Consider the following 18,237-nt stretch of genomic DNA (forward strand, 5'->3'; position numbering starts at 1 on the left):
CAAGGAGCAATGGGTCAGTATATTATTATTTCTTCTGCAATAAAGCCATGTATTCTACTACTATAAGTTGTATGATGATTGATACCAGCAGGGCATGAAGGATCAGAGCTGAGACTCAACCTTAGGGTTCACTTTCCAGACTCTCATTCACTGACTGATTTTACCCCTCTTATGTCACTTCTGCTAAAAATTAATCTAGGAGACACTGAACCAGAAACTGCAAGCCTTTCATGCACCAAGTAATTCTCAATTATAGAAATGGGTTTTCTGCAGGGATAGAGTTCTCAGGATAATGAAAAATAGCTTTGAAGGACGGGCCTATTAGTTACAATGGAATTTTAGAAAAGATGCGCTCCAAATATGAGTACAGCTTTATGAAGGCATTAACTGTCCTCCACATCTAGTAACTTCGAGATGCGGTGAGGGTGTTCCTGTAACAGTGTGAAACAACTGCACAGCTGTGCATCCCCATTCACCCACACTCTTATTCATAAGATGATTGGATATGGTGCTCTATACGTAACATAAATCCAGTGGCACTCAAGCCTCCTTGAGCAACAAGTAGCCCTCAACACACATAGTATTGTCACTCTTGCTTCCCACTGGATTGAGCAAGAGCTTTCAAAAAGCATTTCAACTCCTCACATGCCTTAATTGGTTTTATTTTTTTTAAAGCAGATATGACATTGTTTTCATATGCATGTTTCTGAGTCAATACCATGGACAAGACAAAACTATTTTTGGGGGGGAATTGTCAGATTTGTGAAATACACAAAGAAACTTGAACCCAGTTAAAATGAAGCTTACAAAATTATATATTTTGTTTTGTTCTTCATAATTAAATCTTTGTGTTTAGTTACCTTTATAAATGTGGCACTGTTTCCCAAGAAAATTCGTGATGCTACAGAAATCATCTGTAGTGCAGACACAGTTTTTAAATTCTGGATATTCGTCAGCCAGGACCTGGATGATTCTATTACATCCAATAGTGTCTTCTGCCTTGCATTTATTACCTAGAACTTATCATTAAAATCATAAAGTTACTGTTTATGAATGCTTAAGGGATATGATTATATAAAACAATTCAATTGAAGCACAAAATTAATCTGTTTTGCCAAGAGAAGAGGGTTTGAAGAAAACCTGTCATAATTTACAAATTTTAAATAATATTCAGAGGGATATAATAAAGTTGTGGGTATGGTGTTGCCTTCTTTTATTCATCTGACCCACTGCCAGAACACCTCTTTCTGTTCTCATTTCCTAAGTACCTAAAACCTGAAACTCATATCTTTTATTCTAGTTAGATGTGGTACAGAGACCAAATGAAAACTGTGCACAGGAATCAAAGGGCACATCCTGAACAGAGGCACCGAAACACTCAGCTTGATCCTGTATAGAAATTAGGTGCCTGGTACCAGGACAGGAACTCACAGTGCAGGTTAAGGCACCGCCACTTAATGGAGAGAGAGTGGAGATGTAGGAGGGCAGGCTCAGTCTGGGATAATGATGATGCTAATCACAAGCTGAGGGACGTCATCACTGGTTCAGATCCCTCATTCACGTGAGAATGGCATGAGCCTACAAGTGCCTGGCTGTTTGGATATGCCCCTGGACTGCTATCCCATACAACGAGTTCACTGCCTGAATTTCACAATGACAACAAATTGAAAATGGTCCAAGAATGTTTTTTTATAATAAAAATAACAGAGAAATTAACATAAAAAATGCAGAAATCTTAGTTTGCCAATCCATTTTCAAGCCCTTTTCTTCCACGTGCACTTGGAGTCAGCGACAAAGACATTCACACAGGCTGTCAGATCATATTTTCCTTGTAGGGGTAGCTAAAATAAAGAGTACGTACTAGGGTGTGGTACAAAGATAAATTAATCAACTTCGTACTTTCTGGACTAATGATTTAAAGAAAATTTTATGACTTATTATTGCTTAAGGAAGTTAGAGGTTGTTTAAGAAAGTTTCATAAGGAACAATTCCATTTAAGAATGTTTATTTTGTGAAAGCCATGGTCTACCTTGTCAAACCAGGTATTTGGGTCCACAAACCAGCACATTTCCTCTCTTTGATTCATGGATATTAAGTATCTCACAATATAGAGCATAAGAGGAATATGTGGCTCACAAGAGCCAGGCTGGTCACAGGGCACCACGAGGTTTGTTTTTAATCTACTGAGCACATATGCTATTGTGTTTTCCCTGTCAACGGTGATGTCTGGCTTTCTGCCTCGCCAGGTGATTAGCGTGAAGAAGCAGAGACCGTGTGCTCCAGTAAAACTGCAAAGCTAGCAGCCACATGTCCCTGCCGCCACAGTCAAGCTTTAATGTGATTACAGCTTTAATGTCACATATATTGTTGACACAAATAGCAGCGGATGATAGTCTGGGCAAAGGCCTGCAAGAGGAAACAGTACATTTTACCTCTGCCTGAAGGAATGAATATTAGCTGTTCCAGAGTGCGCATCCCCATTCTGCCACCCCAAAATCCTGTTTAAAACAGTGTCTGCATCGTCCTTTCTCTAGTTGCTGTTGCTAAGGAGGGTTTGGGGATGTATTAGCATGTTCACACTGCAAAGAGTTGTCACAGTTCAGGAAGAGATAGAGCTCCAAACTTCTGTGCCTTCTTCACCTCTTTTATCAGCAAAGGAGGAGATCATGGTGCCCAGGCTTGCCTGTATCTCTCCAACCCCATCTCCAACTTGCCTTCTGGGTTTTAGAAGTAGAGCATGACCCTGACCTTTAGCCCTCACATTTCTTTCTTTTTTTAACAGCCAAGAAGCTAAGGAGATCTAAATAGAACCTACTGATGGTCATAGACATAGGACACTCCCTGACCGTAAAGATAAGATGGAAAGTATGTGGTAAAATGGGAACTATGGAGACCCATGGAGCTGGGTGGATATTCTGCTCTACATTCTATCAAGTGAGTAATGGTTAAGAAAGGTATTTCAGGAGACAGTTTCAGGAGGACAAATTCCAGCGGCAGGAAAAGAGCAACAAAGATCAGGAGGTGCTTGTGTAAAAATTAGCTAATTTGCAAAATTTATGACATCCTTCTTCAAGGCCCTGAGGACACTTTAGGATGGAGGTAGTAGAGACAGGAGAATAAGAAATACAAATCCCACTACATTTTCTGCAGCACCCCAGCCTCACTTAGCACATCTGTCTTCATGACACTAACAAGCTGTGGTTAGGAGCCAGGTACAGGGGCTACGTTCAGAGCAGCCCTGTGTGCTGTGAACACACCGTGCTGAATCACAGCAGCTGACAACCAGGGGGTGAGATGTAGGTTGTGGGGTTATGAACACACAAAGGGCACAGACAGAATCAGGAAGCACATCAGATTTATGGGGTTCACTTGCCTGGCCTCTTGAAAGCTGTGTAGAAATAACGTACTATCAGTATTTGTCTGTTTGTGCACTGTGTTGATTCAGCTGTGATGAACAGCATAAAATATTTTATGGCTGGTTTTCAATTATTGTTGCTTTATCATTGATTAGTTCTAGGTAATATATTTTAGCTCATACATATGCTTCTGAGGCAGTTACAAAAAATTCTCTCTGACCTAACGCTTGGCAGTCATTATTCATATTTTTTTTAAGTTATATGTACACGTATGTGGGACCACAGATAGAAGCACAAGAGAGTAAAAAGTGACATTTCCTGGGTGATAATCTCTGTTCTTGCAAGGTCAGCTCTTAAGTAATCTCAGTGGGTATCACATTTGAGGACTGCAGAGAAGAGCACTGAGTTTTCCTCTCTAGCACTGGTGAGACCACACCTGGAGTGCTGTGTCCAGTGCTGGGCTCTTCTGGACAAAAGGGGCATGGGCATAGGGGAGTGAGTCCTACAAAGCACCACAAATGTGATTAATGGGCTAGACCATCTACCTTACACGGAGATACTGAGAGCTGGGATTGCTCAACCTGAAGGAAAGAAGGTGAAGGAGTGTATTGATATATATATATCTATCTGTAAAAATACCTTAGGGAGAGTGTTGAATAAAGCAGGGGCAGGCTTCTCAGTGGTATGCAGTGATGGGACAATAGGTACAAATTGAACTACAAGAAATTCTATCTAAAGTCAGAAAAAACTTTTTTACTGTGAAGGTCATCTAACAATGGAAGAGGTTGCCCAGAGGGGTTTTGGTGCCTCCATCACTGAAGATATTAAAAATCCAACTGGACAGAGTTCTGGAAAAGAACCTGCAGTTGCTTCTGACTGAGCTAGATCATAGAATCATAGAATCATAGAATCGTAGAACCGTAGAATCACAGAATGGTTTGAGTTGGAAGGGACTTTAAGGATCATCTAGTTCCAACTCCCCTGCCATGGGCAAGGACACCTTCCACTGGATCAGGCTGCTCAAGACTCCGTCCAGCCTGGCCTTGAACACCTCCAGGGATGGGGCAGCCACAACTTCCCTGGGCAACCTGGGCCAGTGCCTCACCACTCTCATCATGAAGAATTTCCTCCTTATGTCTGAATCTGCCCCTCTCCAATTTAAAGCCATAAAAAGGTTTCCAGACAAACCTTCCAACTTCAATGATCCTGTTTATATAAGAAAAAAACCCCTTCTGACTTCCAAAGCTAAATCAAAATGTGATACCTTAATATTTTAGCAATCTGAGATTTTTTTTTGTTTTGAATCCAAATGTTTCCAGTTCTGAAAAATTAAGAAACTGTATATTCATGGTTAAACCAAAGATCAGAAATTTCTGTTTTAGATCAGTGAGATAACAAAACCCAAACCTTAAAATCTTCATTCTGCAATGATGAAACATTTCTGACATTTTTCAAAGCAAAAACTGTTGATCCCATCAGAATTAAATATTTCAGTCATTTTCATTCTGATCTGGAAGGTGACCTTCAGATATTCTCACCCTCTTTTTCTTTTTCAGTGCATCTTGCAAGAGAAAGGAATTGGGAGAAGGATTGGACTCAGAGGGCTATAAACGGAGACTCTGAAAATGCTACTGTAGTAGTAGGGGAGCAGTGTTGGACAGTTTGACAGAGAAAGAAGTGACTTAGGCAGTCATATGGAGAGTTAGCTTTTTCCATAAAGAAGCTAGCAAAAGGAGCATTTGCTCCATTGCATGCTGCCTCCAACTAACATGCTGCTGCTCAGCCTTTTCTGTTCACACAGCTCACCAATTAAGTGTTTAGTCTTGCACAAATATGGTACTTCTGTCAGATAGTATAATGTTATTCTTACTAGTAATGCTGCTGTTAGGTTTTCTGTCATTGTTTCTGTGGGCTCTCTGAGAGGTACCATCAGCTGTCCAGCTACGGGTTTACATCCTCTGGGGTCATGGCACCTAATAACCACATTTAAAATAATTTGTCCTTGACCCAACACAATATCTGAGTGCCCTGCAATGGTGAAGAGTCCTTGATAAAGACTTATCCTAAGGAAATATAGAGATGTGAGAAAAAGCAAGCCATCACAACTACTTACTTGCAGCAGGTTTCTCTGACCCGATTACAAATACTATTAATAGCAGTGAATAAGCACATAAGACAATAAGTGAGGGAAATCACATATTATGGGACAATGCAACAAATCCAAAGATGAGACCAGAGAAGTCATCATGCTGGCCTGCTTCATCTGGTTGCAGGGTGTGATGAAGAACAGGCTACAGTACAAATCCTGATCTTTATGTCAAGTAGTCTTGGTGTTAATGCTTTTGTGAATGATGTGAGAGAAGTAACTTGAACAACTTCCTACTTGGGGAAGAGATTTGCTTCTAGAGAGCTCATCTTTAGGTCATTAACTTGAGCCTGAAAGTACTGCATATTCCAATACTTATTTTTCCTAACAGCAGCCATAACTTTTGAAACTGTTCCACTTCACATAAAATATTTAAAAATCTCAATAGAACATGAGCTGAAACCCATTTCCTTTGGGGACAGTTGTAACCATTAGGTTATCATGTATTTTTCATTTACTCTGTCTGTTCTTAAAAGTACTCAGCCATTCTATGCAAAGAAGATATGAAACAGGGCACATTAAGAAAGACCCCTTAGAGAATTTCCTGCTCCAATTATTTTGAATACTGCCCTGTGACTTGAGACACTTGGGTTTAAATCTCTGCAACAAACCAGTCAGAGACATTCAGGTATCTCACAGTGCAGGTGAATGTTCTAGCAATTGGCTATTGAGCACGAAGTCAGGCAGCATCTTCTGCTGACTGGCTTCCCACACATCCCAGACATGAGACTGGGTACTGACATCCAGACAGAGTGACATTCACTTTATCAACTCTGCTGCAGCTAAGGCTCAGAACAGATTATGGCATGAGGACATGGCTGGTTTATTTCAAATAATCTCAATATAAGGAGAAGGGAGGTTTCCATGGAAATATAGTTACCTCTGATTCTCAGTGACAGAAAACCTGCCTTATGTATTTAAGTTGCTCGAAATTGCAGTTATCACAGAAGCATAGAATGATTAGGGTTGGAAGGGACCTTTAAAGGTCATCTAGTCCAACTCCCCTGCAATGAGCAGGGACATGTTCAACCAGATCAGATTGCTTAGAGCCCCATCCTATCTGACTTTTAGTGTTTCCAGAGATGGAGTATATTCCAGATCTCTGGGCAACCTGTTTCATCAGCCTCACTGTAAAAAAAATCTTCCTTATATACAGTCTAAATCTACTCTCTTTCAGTTTAAATCATTACCCTTTGTCTTATGGGAACAGGTCCTGCTAAAAGGTTTGTCTCCATCATTCTTCTCATCCCTCTTTATGCACTGAAGGGCCGCAATAAGGTCTGTCCAGAGCCTTCTCTTCTCCAGGTTGAACAACTCTAACTCTCTCAGCCTTTCTTCATAGGAGAGGGGTTCAATCCCTCTGATCCTTTTTGTGGCCCTCCTTTGGACTTGCTCCAAAAGGTTCATGTTTTTCCTGCTTTGAGGACTCCAGAGCTTGACACAGTTATGTAACTAAGTACCCTTGGCTGCATTTCTGAACGGGACTAAGGCTTGGGCTAGACTAACAGCAAGTGACTGTGTCTATACTGCTGTGCTTTTGCATGGAACCTGGTCTCAACTGAGCCAACTAGACTGTGAAGACAATGTGAGCGTGTAATCACTCCCAGCAGCCAGTGTGGGAGTAAAGCAGTTTAGTTATACGGATATGTGCTGCCCCATGACAGCTGAACTCAGGAACAGAAAATAGTCCCCGGGCCACTATATTTGCTAGTAATGATGTAGCCTTAGCAGATCAAGGCCCTTAGCATCTATCAGTCAGAAACAGTGTCATCAATATCTTCATCCAATGAGATTACCACTCTTCTTCCCCATTCCATATTCACTGCACCTGACAAGGGAATACTGAACATTTAAGAGCATGGTCTTGGAGGGATTTAAAGAAAAAGAGAGATCACAGAATCACAAAATCACTAGGTTGGAAAAGTCTCACAGTATCATCGAATGGTGACTAATACCCAAGATTTGTTCAAGATGATAGTGGACCTTCAGCAAAAGGAACATTTTCATCTGAACAACGACCGAGATAATGATGAGTTTCAGATCAAACATAATACCTGGTCTTCCTCCACTGAAAACATAATTTACTTGTACCAAGCATTGGATGAGCAATAAACAGAGACAGAGATTGATATTTTACTTTCAGTTATGTTAGAATCTGTTTAACAGTTCAAGGAGGCTCAGTCACATTGTAATCTGCACATAATCACGCCATCACTCCCTGAAAGTGAATCACTCTGATGTGTACTATTCACTGAATAAATACAATGTGCCTTACTACAACAGAACATTACCTGAGGTATGCTTTATTTGACTTGTTTCTCATTCTAATACAATATTTGAAAATTACTCTAAGTAACTACTGCATTGTTTCGGATATTGTGTGAGATCACAGAATCACAGAATGCTAGAATGGCTTGGGTTGGAAGGGATCTTAAAGATCATCTAGTTCCAATCCCCCTGCCATGGGCAGGGACACCTCCCACTAGATCAGGCTGCTCAAGGCCCCATCCAGCCTAGCCCTGAACACCTCCAGGGATGGGGCAGCCACAACTTCCCTGGGCAACCTGTGCCAGTGCCTCACCACCCTCATCATAAAGAAATTCCTCCTTAAAATAACAGGAAGCCAGACTGGAGGTTTTTTTTCTAGCTGCATGTTGGCCTTGTTTAACAGGATGGTATAATTTCTGCTGAAATTATAAAAAATAATAAAAAAAAAAATAAAAAAATAATAAAAAATAAAATTAAAAAAAAATAATAAAAAAAAGAGTATAATTTCTGCTGAAATTAGACTTCTTGAGTTGGTTCAGACTCTGACTTTTTCATTTATCACCTTACTGAAGAGACTGTTTGACCACTCTTGAAAATATTATTGACCATTGTCAAGGATTTCAGAAGCTGACTGTTGTCTGCCATCATTTTCTTTTTGAAATCTCACCAATATTATGATAAACTATGAATGTGCAATAATTCAGCAATTCAAAATAAAGATCTGTACACCCTAAAGAATTACCTGAAATATTGCAGACACGCTCAATGACATTCCAGACACTCTCACACCCATTTGCAGCATTTATACATTGCTCCCTCAAGTGCAGACAGTCCGTAGTCTGGGCAGTAGATATACTTGTGAAGTACATGAACAACACTGTAAAACCAGAATATAATGACTGTTTAATACCATAGATATTGTACTGACCGTTTTAATTTACACTTAGATTATAACAATATAATTTACAGTAGTTCAATTCAAATTTTCTACCAGGTTCATAGAATAACCAGGTTGGAAGAGACCCACCGGATCATCAAGTCCAACCATTCCTATCAAACACTAAACCATGACCCTCAGCACCTCGTCCACCCATGCCTTAAACACCTCTAGGGAAGGTGACTCAACCACCTCCCTGGGTAGCCTGTTCCAGTGCCCAATGACCCTCAGATTACTTTTTAACAGAATAAACCTTTTCCTCAATTTCACAACTGGAAAAGGAAATCTAAATTTTAAGTTTTCAAAGTTACAGTGTGGCATATTTTCTATTTTTTACCCCAGTATTATAATATCAATCATAGCTACATATGACATCTGTCCATAGATATATAGAAATGACTGCTGTCTAAGATGCATAATAGTTTCTGGAAAGGAAGACTGTTTAAATTCAGAGGAACCAGCATTTTATCTTGACTAAGACTACATGGGAATTCCTATGAATTAACCACATCAATTAGATTTGACAGCTACACAACTGTTAGATAACAAATTATATTTTATTTCATAATAGAGTACTCTTCGCTCTATTTGGTTTTACTTCACAAATGCATCGTTCCTTGAAAGCAACCCCCATATTATGTCTTTATCTGTTTCCCTGAGTGCACTGAACTTAAAGGCCTTGAAAAAGCATGAAAAAGTTCTGAAACTGAAGACTGAAATGGAGGTTTCAAGGTAAAGAATTTGAAATCAGCACCAACTTCAGCTTATCAGTAGAAAATTCAATTGCCTTGATAAGAAAAGAAAAAGCATTTGGGGTTTAGCTCTTTCATCAGCATTCCCATGTAATACAACCTCTAATTTGTAACCATGTGTCTTAATTTTCTACAAAATTAAGTTTTGGACACTGATTTCAAGCCTAATCAAAGTAGCTGCTGAACACCTGATGGGAGTGTTTTCCTTAGGTATTGAAGGGCACAGCATCTCCCAGACCAAGTCTCCTGTTTTTCCTTATGTTCAGGCAAGTTCCTATGGAATTAGGAATTTCCAGCACAGTTTAATGCCTTAATAATCTGCAAAAGGCATGAAATATTTCCTCAGGACTTGTCCAGACTCTGTTCAGAAAAATAAAGGGTTTCCAGTAATGTATTTGAGAAATAAGAAATGAAAAATCAAATATCGCTTTTAGTAATCTTATTTAAGAGTCATGACTGTTCAGAGGTGACGCCATCCCTTCTGGAAATGACTTACCTGTGATACAACAGTTCTGCTGTAGGGAACACTTTCTGGATGCATGTTGATAAAGATGAAGCAACATTTAATACTTTATAACTGACAGGTGCAACAACATCTAGTGTATCTCGGAGACCCAGAAGAGGCCACATGTGCTTACCAAGAGGGTGAATGAAGCTGGTGCTAATCCTTTCCTATTTGTGCATATTCCTATCAGTTCTCAGGCCAGTGCAGGGCTGTGAGATTCGTGATTTCCAGCCTGAAACACTCTTTAAGTATTTCTGTCAGTCAGCCTGGGAGACTGAGTGATAGAAACAGCTCCTGCCACTTGACATTGAGGAGTGTGCAGCTTATTAATCCAAAGGGACAATTTTGGCTTGTTATGATAACATTTTGGACTGCCCTCAAAATTCCTTCAAACTGTGAAATTACTCACTATTTATACAGATGACAGAGAAAAAAAATGGTTGTCATACACCTTATAGGTGAAAAAACTGTATATAGGGCATAATGCAAAGTTACAAACCCAGGAACTTTTTAAGAAAGAGTATTTTGCTGGGTGACCATTTACCTGTTTTGTAGGTACTAACATGACAGAAGGTTTATGCGTCTAATTAGGATCTGCAGCATCAAGTGTCCCTCCTGTTAAGGAGACTTTTCAGAATCAGTGGCTGAAAATGAATAGTCAAAGCAGGACTGATTAAACAGCCAATTAGCAGCTCCTGCTCCTTTGTAAGGATTATTTCAGAGTGTGTTTTTTTTCAAACCCACCTGGAAACTGCACCCACAAAAAGGAGGAGGTGCTGTTGTAAAATAAAGGGCCAAGTCACATAATCTATGATTATAAGTAATTCAATGCAAGAGAGGACTTCTCCAGATCTAATAACACTCTATGGATGGGGTTTTTTTTTGTTTCAGCAGCACACAGGGGTGTACTGTGGCAAGGCTACAGGTAACTAAGTGGCCTATATAATTTTAGCAACCAGTGCACCGTAGCTTATGGAACTGCTTAAATTGGCAGCTATTACTCTAGTTATTCACTTTAGCTATTTGTTCTAGTGTTTGGAGTACTCAGTGACTGTTTTCTATGTGGAGGAGTTCAGGGCATCTAAGAGGCGGTTTGTAGCCAAAACTTTTAGAAGGATTCATTTTGATAGGAAGATACTTAAATTTAGATTTTTGCATGTGTCTTAATTTTTGTACTTGTGACTATGAATTCACTATGTAAGTGTAAAATTCCCTGTTCTGAAGGATTTGATGTCTAAAATGAAAAGGAGAGGAGGGGGTGGAAAGGACTTTTTAGCACCTTCATTTCACAGATTGGGAACTGAGGAAGGGAGGAATTACAGCGTCTCTCCGGAGACCGCATAACTATTATCTTGCAGATAATAATGAATAATGTGAACAAAAGCTGTGGTTTCTATCCAGTTGCAAGAGCAGCAAGATCACAGAACCATAGAATCACTAGGTTGGAAAAGACCTCTTAGATCATTGAGTCCAACCATTCCTATCAGATAGCTAGCTCCACAGAAGAAAGGCAAATTGTAGTTTTGAATATAGTTTGAATACAGCTGAAAAGTGATAAAGACAACTTTATTCTAACAAAACCTGAGGCAGAACTATCTACAGAATGTTTTTAACAGTGGAATATGAGTTTAGAGCAGTGGGATGTTAAAGAGAGAAGCAGCACACATACAGTATGTAGAGAGGGGGAAAGGAGAATGAAAGAAATCAAGATATACTTGTAGATATAAGTGTACAAGTATATACAAGTATGTAAGATATATTGTATGTAATTGGAGATATAAGTATGTAAAAGTATACAAGATATACTTGCATATAACTGGAGTTATAAGCATACAAGCATATACAAGTATATAAGATATACTTGTATATAATTGGAGATACAAGTATACAGGTATATACAAGTATACAAGATATACTTGTATACAATTGGAGGTATAAGTATATACAAGTGTACAAGATATACTTGCATATAGCTGGAGATATAAGCATACAAGTATATACAAGTATACAAGTATATAATTGTAGATACAAGTATAAAAGTATATACAACTATACTATATATATATACACAACTATACTTGTATATACTTTTATACTTGTATCTGTACTTGTATCTATACTTGTATCTTGTATACTTGAATATACTTGTATGCTTATATCTCCAGTTATATGCAAGTATACCTTGTATACTTGTTTATATCTACAATTATATACAAGTATACAACTATACTTGCATATAACTGATATACTTGCTGATATACAAGATATACTTGCATATAACTGGAGATACAAGTATAAAAGTATATACAAGTATACTGTGTATAATTGTAGATATAAGTATATACAAGCATACAAGAGATACTTCCATATAATTGTAGATACAAGTATATAAGATATAGTTGTAATTTTAAGAATACTCCTCTATTCTCTTCTTTCAATTCCTTCTGTACCAGCTTTGTTGATTTTTTCCCCTTTTTCGCCATCGAAACCCAGAGGGAAACACCAGTTGCTCTCTCGGTTTCACTAACCGCCTTCCACTTCACAAATCAGTGGCTGCGTTCAGACCCGGTGTCCCATTTGCGAGCCTCCTCGCTGGTTCAACTTCTTATCACTTCCATCCCTGGTACCCTGCCCCTGGGTCTCTCATCAGACACCCTGCGCGGCTGGAGAAGCCTCAGGACTAGGACACGGTGCGTACACCCCCCCACTTTGAGTCTCCCCGAGGGAAGAAGGAGCGAGGGAGGGAGCCGCGAGGGCGATCCCGCGGAGGGGAGAGGATGTGCGGGGCCCGAGCGGGGGTCCGGGCGAGGCTGGGGGGGGGTCACTTACCGAGGCGGAGGAGCGCGGCCATGGCCGCCCCGCTGGCGGCTGCGGCTCCGCGCCGGGCGGCAGGTGCCGGGCCCGCCCCGCCCCTTCAGCACCCGCCGCCTGGACAGCGCCCGCCCGCCCCGCCCCGCCCGGAGAAGGTGGGGGGGGCAGCTCATGGCCTGAGGGGAAGGGGCAGAAGGGGCAGGTCTGTCTGAGAGCTGGGAAATGAAACAGCCAACACTGCTTTTGTAATAACCTTCTAGAGCCAGAATGTGATGCCAGACCTCGCAGCCCGGAAGGCCAACCTTGGCTGTATCAAAAGCAACGTGGCCAGCAGGTCGAGGGAGGTGGTTCTGCCCTCTGTCCTTCTCTTGTGAGACCTCGTCTGGGGTTTTGTGTCCAGTTCTGGAATCCTCAACGTAAGAAGGCGATTAAACTGTTGGAACAAGTCTACAGGTTGGCTAAAAAGATGATCAGAGGGTTGAGAACCTCCTGTACAAGGAGAGGCTGAGAGAGTTTGAGTTGTTCAGCCTGGAGAAGAGAATGCTCTGAGGAGACCTTATAGTGACCTTCCAGTGCCTGAAGGGGCTCCAGAAAAGCTGGAGAGGGACTACTCATAAAGGCTTGTGGTGACACAATAAAGGGGAATGGGTATAACCTGGAGAAGGGGAGATTTAGACTAGGCATAACAAAGAATTTCTTTGCTATGAGAGTGGTGAGGCACTGACACAGGTTACCAAGGGAAGTTGTGGATGCTCCATCCCTGGAGGTGTTCAAGGTCAGGTTGGATGGGCCTCAGGCAGCCTGATCTAATGGGATGTCCCTGCCCACAGCAGGGGGCTGGAACTGGATGATCTTTAAGGTCCCTTCCAACCCTAACTGTTCCATGATTCTATGATTCTGTGACTCTATGGTTCTATGATTCTATGATACTATGGTTCTATGAAATGATGCTGATACAAGTGGCTGCTATAACAAAAAAAAAATAAGGCTATTTTTGATTTAAGCTAAAGTAGAGTTAAGTTTCATCTAAGCAGCTGTGTTCTTTGAAAGTTAGGTAGAATGTCCCTCTGGTAGCATGTTTTCTTTAAAATGCGATTTTCCAGACACTGTTCACTCTTTGAAAATGTTAATGTCTTGTGTTCAGTATCATCTACGCTGAGCAGATGTCTCTTCTTCTGTAATCACCTCTGTTTACAGTATTTCCTGTCTTAAAAGCAAGGTCGAACAGACAGCTGGAGGCAGCTCCAAATTAGCAAGAGTTTTGACTGTTGTGAATTTTCATAACAACATTAAAATTAGATATTGGAGATTAATAGAATATGCATAAGATTTCTGGAAAATTTATACATATGCATGCAAGTGGGAAATATATTCTGTAAAAGCCCTTGTCTAACTGCACAGGATTGATGGAGATCACTGGCTTGTGTTGCCCAGGCCTGATAAAGGATGCTTGCTTTCTAAAACTCCAAAATGAGTCTTAGAGAGTTTTATTTTTCAGCATTCTTGGTATCAATGCTTGCCTGTGATACAATAGTTCTGCCATAGGGAACACCTTCTGGATGCAATTTTGGCTTGTTACAACAACATTTGAGTCCTGGGACTGTCCCTCCTCGCCCCCCCACCCAGTTCCTTCTAGCTGTGAAATTACTCACTATCTATTCAAATGACAGAGAAAAAAAATGGTTGTCATACACTTTATAGGTGAAACTGACTGTATGTAGGAGACAATGCAAAGTTACAATCCCAGGAATTTAAAAGTTGTAAATATTGTGTCTTATTGACCTCATCACTGTCTACAATTGCCTGAAAGGAGGTTGTAGTGAGGTGGGTGTTGGTCTCTTCTCCCATGTGACAGGCGATAGGATGAGAGGGAATGGCCTCAAGTTGCACCAGGGAAGGTTCGGATTGTACATTGGGAAAACTATCTTCACTGGAAGGGTCATCAGGCAGAGGTTGCACAGGGAGCTGGTTGATTCACAGGGGGTATTTAAAAGACAGATTAAGTGCTTCGGGGTGTTGGTTAGTAGTTGACAGGTATGGTTGGACTTGATGATCTCAAAGGTCGTTTCCAACATAATAATTCCATGATTCTATCTTTCTCTTCCCACCTCCAGGTGCAATTGATGAAGCTTTCCTCCTCATCCCTGCAAGCTTCCTTTACTGCCATTGTTATACCCTTTACTTACATTTCTCTTTTTCACAGAATTCTTCAGGTTGGAAAAGGCCTTTGAGGTAGAGCCCAACCATAAACCTAACACTGCAGAGCCCACCACTAAACCATGTCCCTAAGTGCCACATTTACACATCTTTTAAATACCTCCAGGAATGGCAACTCAACCACTTCTCTCAGCAGCCTGTTCCAATGCCTAACAACCCTCTCCAAGAAGTAATATTCCCTAATGTCCAATCTAAACCTCCCCTGGCACGGCTTGAGGCCATTTCCTCTCCTGTCACTTGTAACTTGTCGGAAGAGACTAACACCCACCTTGTTGCAATCTCTTTCAGGTGGTTGTAAAGAGCAATAAGGTCTCCCCTCAGCCTCCTTTTCTCCAGAGTAAATAACCCCAGTTGCCTCAGACACTCCTCAGAAGACTTGTGCTCCAGACCCTTCACAAGCTTCTTTGCTCTTCTTTGCACATGCTTCAGAAACTCAATGACTTTCTTGTAGTGAGGGTCCCAAAACTGAATACAGTTTTTGACATGCAGCTTCACCAGTGCCAAGTACAGGGGGATGAACACTTCACTACTCCTGCTGGTCACGCTGTTTCTGATACAAGCCAAGATGCCATTGGCCTTCTTGGCCACCTGGGCACACTGCTGGCTCATGTTTAGCCACCTATCAACCAGCGTACCCAGGTCCTTTTCCACCAGCCAACTTTCCGGCCGCTCTTCCTCAGGCATTGCATGAGCTTGTTGTGACTGAAGTGCAGGGCTCAGCCCTTGGCCTTGTTGAACCTCACACCATCAGTCCATTGATCCAGCCTGTTTAGACCCCTCTGCAGAGCTTTCCTGCCTTCAAGCAGATCAACACTCCTGCACAACTTGGTGTCACCTGCAAACTTATTGAGAGTGCACTCAATCCCCTCTCCAGATAATTGGTAAAAATATTAAACAAGACTGGCCCCAACACTGAGCTCTGAATAACACCACTTGTGACCAGCCACCAATTGAATTTAACTCCATTCACCACGTCTCTCTGGGCTCAGCCAGCCAGTCAGCTTTTGACCCAGCAAAGAGTACAGCTGTCCAAGACATGAACTGCCAGATTCTCTAGGAGAATGCTGTGTGAAGCGGTGTGAAAGGCTTTTTTGTGGTAGTCATTAGGCTGGACTATGTCTAGATGAGACATGGCCATTCCCTCTGTATTCACTTCCCACTTACTTTCCAGAATAAAAAACAGAGCGAGTCTTTGGCTGTTGCCTGTAATGTCTCTGGAAAACGTCTGTTGCTGTGTCTGATCATCTTCTGTAAGCACTTTGGAATGCATTTTAGAAATGAATTTGTTTGTTTTCACCTCAGATGTAGAACAGAATCAAGGGCAGAGAGGAGCCATGGAGCATGTTGGACAGCAAAACAGAGATAAAAATAACTAGCCTGTAGTCTAGACCCATACTGGAATATGAGTCTAACTTCAGGAGTTTCACTACAATACGTCAAAAAATGTTTTGACATGTAAAAGTCAGCAGCTGACTTGAGTACTTCATAAAAAATAAATCAACTATAAATCATACAAGCCTACACCTACCATCCTCACTGGATGCCCTTTGCTTTTGCATTGGAAGGAGGAGTAAACAAAAGATTCCTATCACTTTCTCCATGCTACCTGTGAGTCTTGTTTTCACAAATTTCTTATCCCATACAGTACATTTTTAATAGGATTTGGTCCTTTTAATGCTTAAAACAGAAAGACATCATAAAAATTCTAGCAGAGCTAGCAGAGCTAGAGCTAGAGATATAGTGGATGAAATTCTGTCTCTATTGGTAAAGTAGGACGTGAGCAAAATCCACTTTTGCTTCTTTTTTTGTTTAGCTCAGGAAAATTTAGTCTTACATATAATTTCTTAAATTTTTTAACTCAGATTTTAATTTGACTAATTTATAACATTCCTTCCTTAGTCTTATAATGTCAACACTGCTAAATACTCATCTTTTTTGAAAGTGTATTTAGTAAAATAAATTCCTATTTCATCCAATATATCCAACATCCAGAAAAAAAACATGTTGCTGGGTGGGGGGCATAGCCTGGGAAATTAATATCATTTTAGTTCTAAGCAATTTTTAAGTTGGAAGACTAAATCTGCCTTGGCCTTAATCCATTGTAACATGTAGCAGTAGGTTGTGATGCATCTTACAGCGAGGCTTGAGTTAAACTATTGTTTAATGTCCTCTTCCTCTTATAATGTGCTCTCCAGGTTAATGGCATGTATCAGTTTTGTCTAATATCGGAGAATGAGATGTTGCTCTCTGTATAGTCCAGAAAAAAAGGGAAAAACATCCCTTTTTTGGAGATGGAGAAATTATCTTGCAGTCATTGTGACTGCAGGGCACAAGCTTATAACAAAAGGAAAGAAGAAGGTCAGGATTTCAGTGTCAAGTATGTTGAGAGGCAAAATACCAGAGTACCACTGTGGTTTTTGTCAGCAGGAACAAATATGTTGGGATTTAGACTCTATGTCTAGTGATGCTATGACCGAAGAGGAACAATGGCAGGAGAACTCCATTGCTATGTTCCTGATTTGTCAGTTGCTCGCTATTGGGTTTATGTTTATTGAAAACTTCCAGTGATTATTTTCATTAAATAAAAAAAAAACCAAAAACTGGCAAAAAAAAGATCTCTGCTGTTTCATAGAGGTAGACAACAGATTTTTAAATACCTATGAAGTTTTCCAGATGAATGGTGTCTGACATATCTGAGCTAAAGAAGAAAATGGTATTTCTCAAATGTTGTAAAACAACTAAATAAATACATAAGATTATTTGTATAAAAATATTTATAAAAAAAAACCTTAGAGATTTTTGGATGAAAAATCCTTTCCTCACAATAACCAAGTCTTCAGCTTGAAAACTGCGTTACCCAGACAGAATTAGTTAGCACTTTCTCTCTATCCTTAAAATTTCGAATCTTAGATTGAATTCTAATCACATCAGTTGTATCTGACAGATACGGTATTTACTCAACAGAAATGTGGCCAGAGAAAAATATAGGATCCTTTGTCAATGAATATCTCATCTTTTATTTATTTTCTCCACACAAAAAGTACTGTTAAGTTAAAGTTATGGCTAAAAGAAATTCTTAGGAATGTTGGAATAATCTAATTTTGGAGATCAAAGTGAAAATAAGAGAACAAAGGAGGCATTTTTCTCTTCCAAAAGAGAAAATTAAGGCCAGAACCTCGATTTCTAACATGTCACAGGAGACCTGCAGGAGTCCAAAACTGCCAGTGACCTTTAGCGGTGTTCTC

General features: G+C 40.3%; 1 protein-coding gene across 1 annotated transcript in view; it reads right to left on the minus strand.

Annotated features, from left to right (window-relative positions):
- GFRAL (GDNF family receptor alpha like) overlaps window positions 1-15,676 on the minus strand; it is a 33,488-nt gene extending 17,812 nt beyond the window's left edge. Inside the window, exons 1-4 of the mRNA XM_069850856.1 lie at window positions 15,261-15,676; window positions 12,794-13,177; window positions 8,513-8,625; window positions 861-1,019 (exon numbers count right to left, since the gene is read on the minus strand). Of these exons, the coding sequence (XP_069706957.1) occupies window positions 861-1,019; window positions 8,513-8,625; window positions 12,794-13,177; window positions 15,261-15,676 (1,072 nt within the window). The remainder of the gene's footprint in view (window positions 1-860; window positions 1,020-8,512; window positions 8,626-12,793; window positions 13,178-15,260) is intronic.
- Window positions 15,677-18,237: the final 2,561 nt, after the last annotated feature.

The sequence above is a fragment of the Phaenicophaeus curvirostris genome, chromosome 2, assembly GCF_032191515.1.
Source record: "Phaenicophaeus curvirostris isolate KB17595 chromosome 2, BPBGC_Pcur_1.0, whole genome shotgun sequence".
In the NCBI taxonomy this organism is placed as follows: domain Eukaryota; kingdom Metazoa; phylum Chordata; class Aves; order Cuculiformes; family Cuculidae; genus Phaenicophaeus; species Phaenicophaeus curvirostris.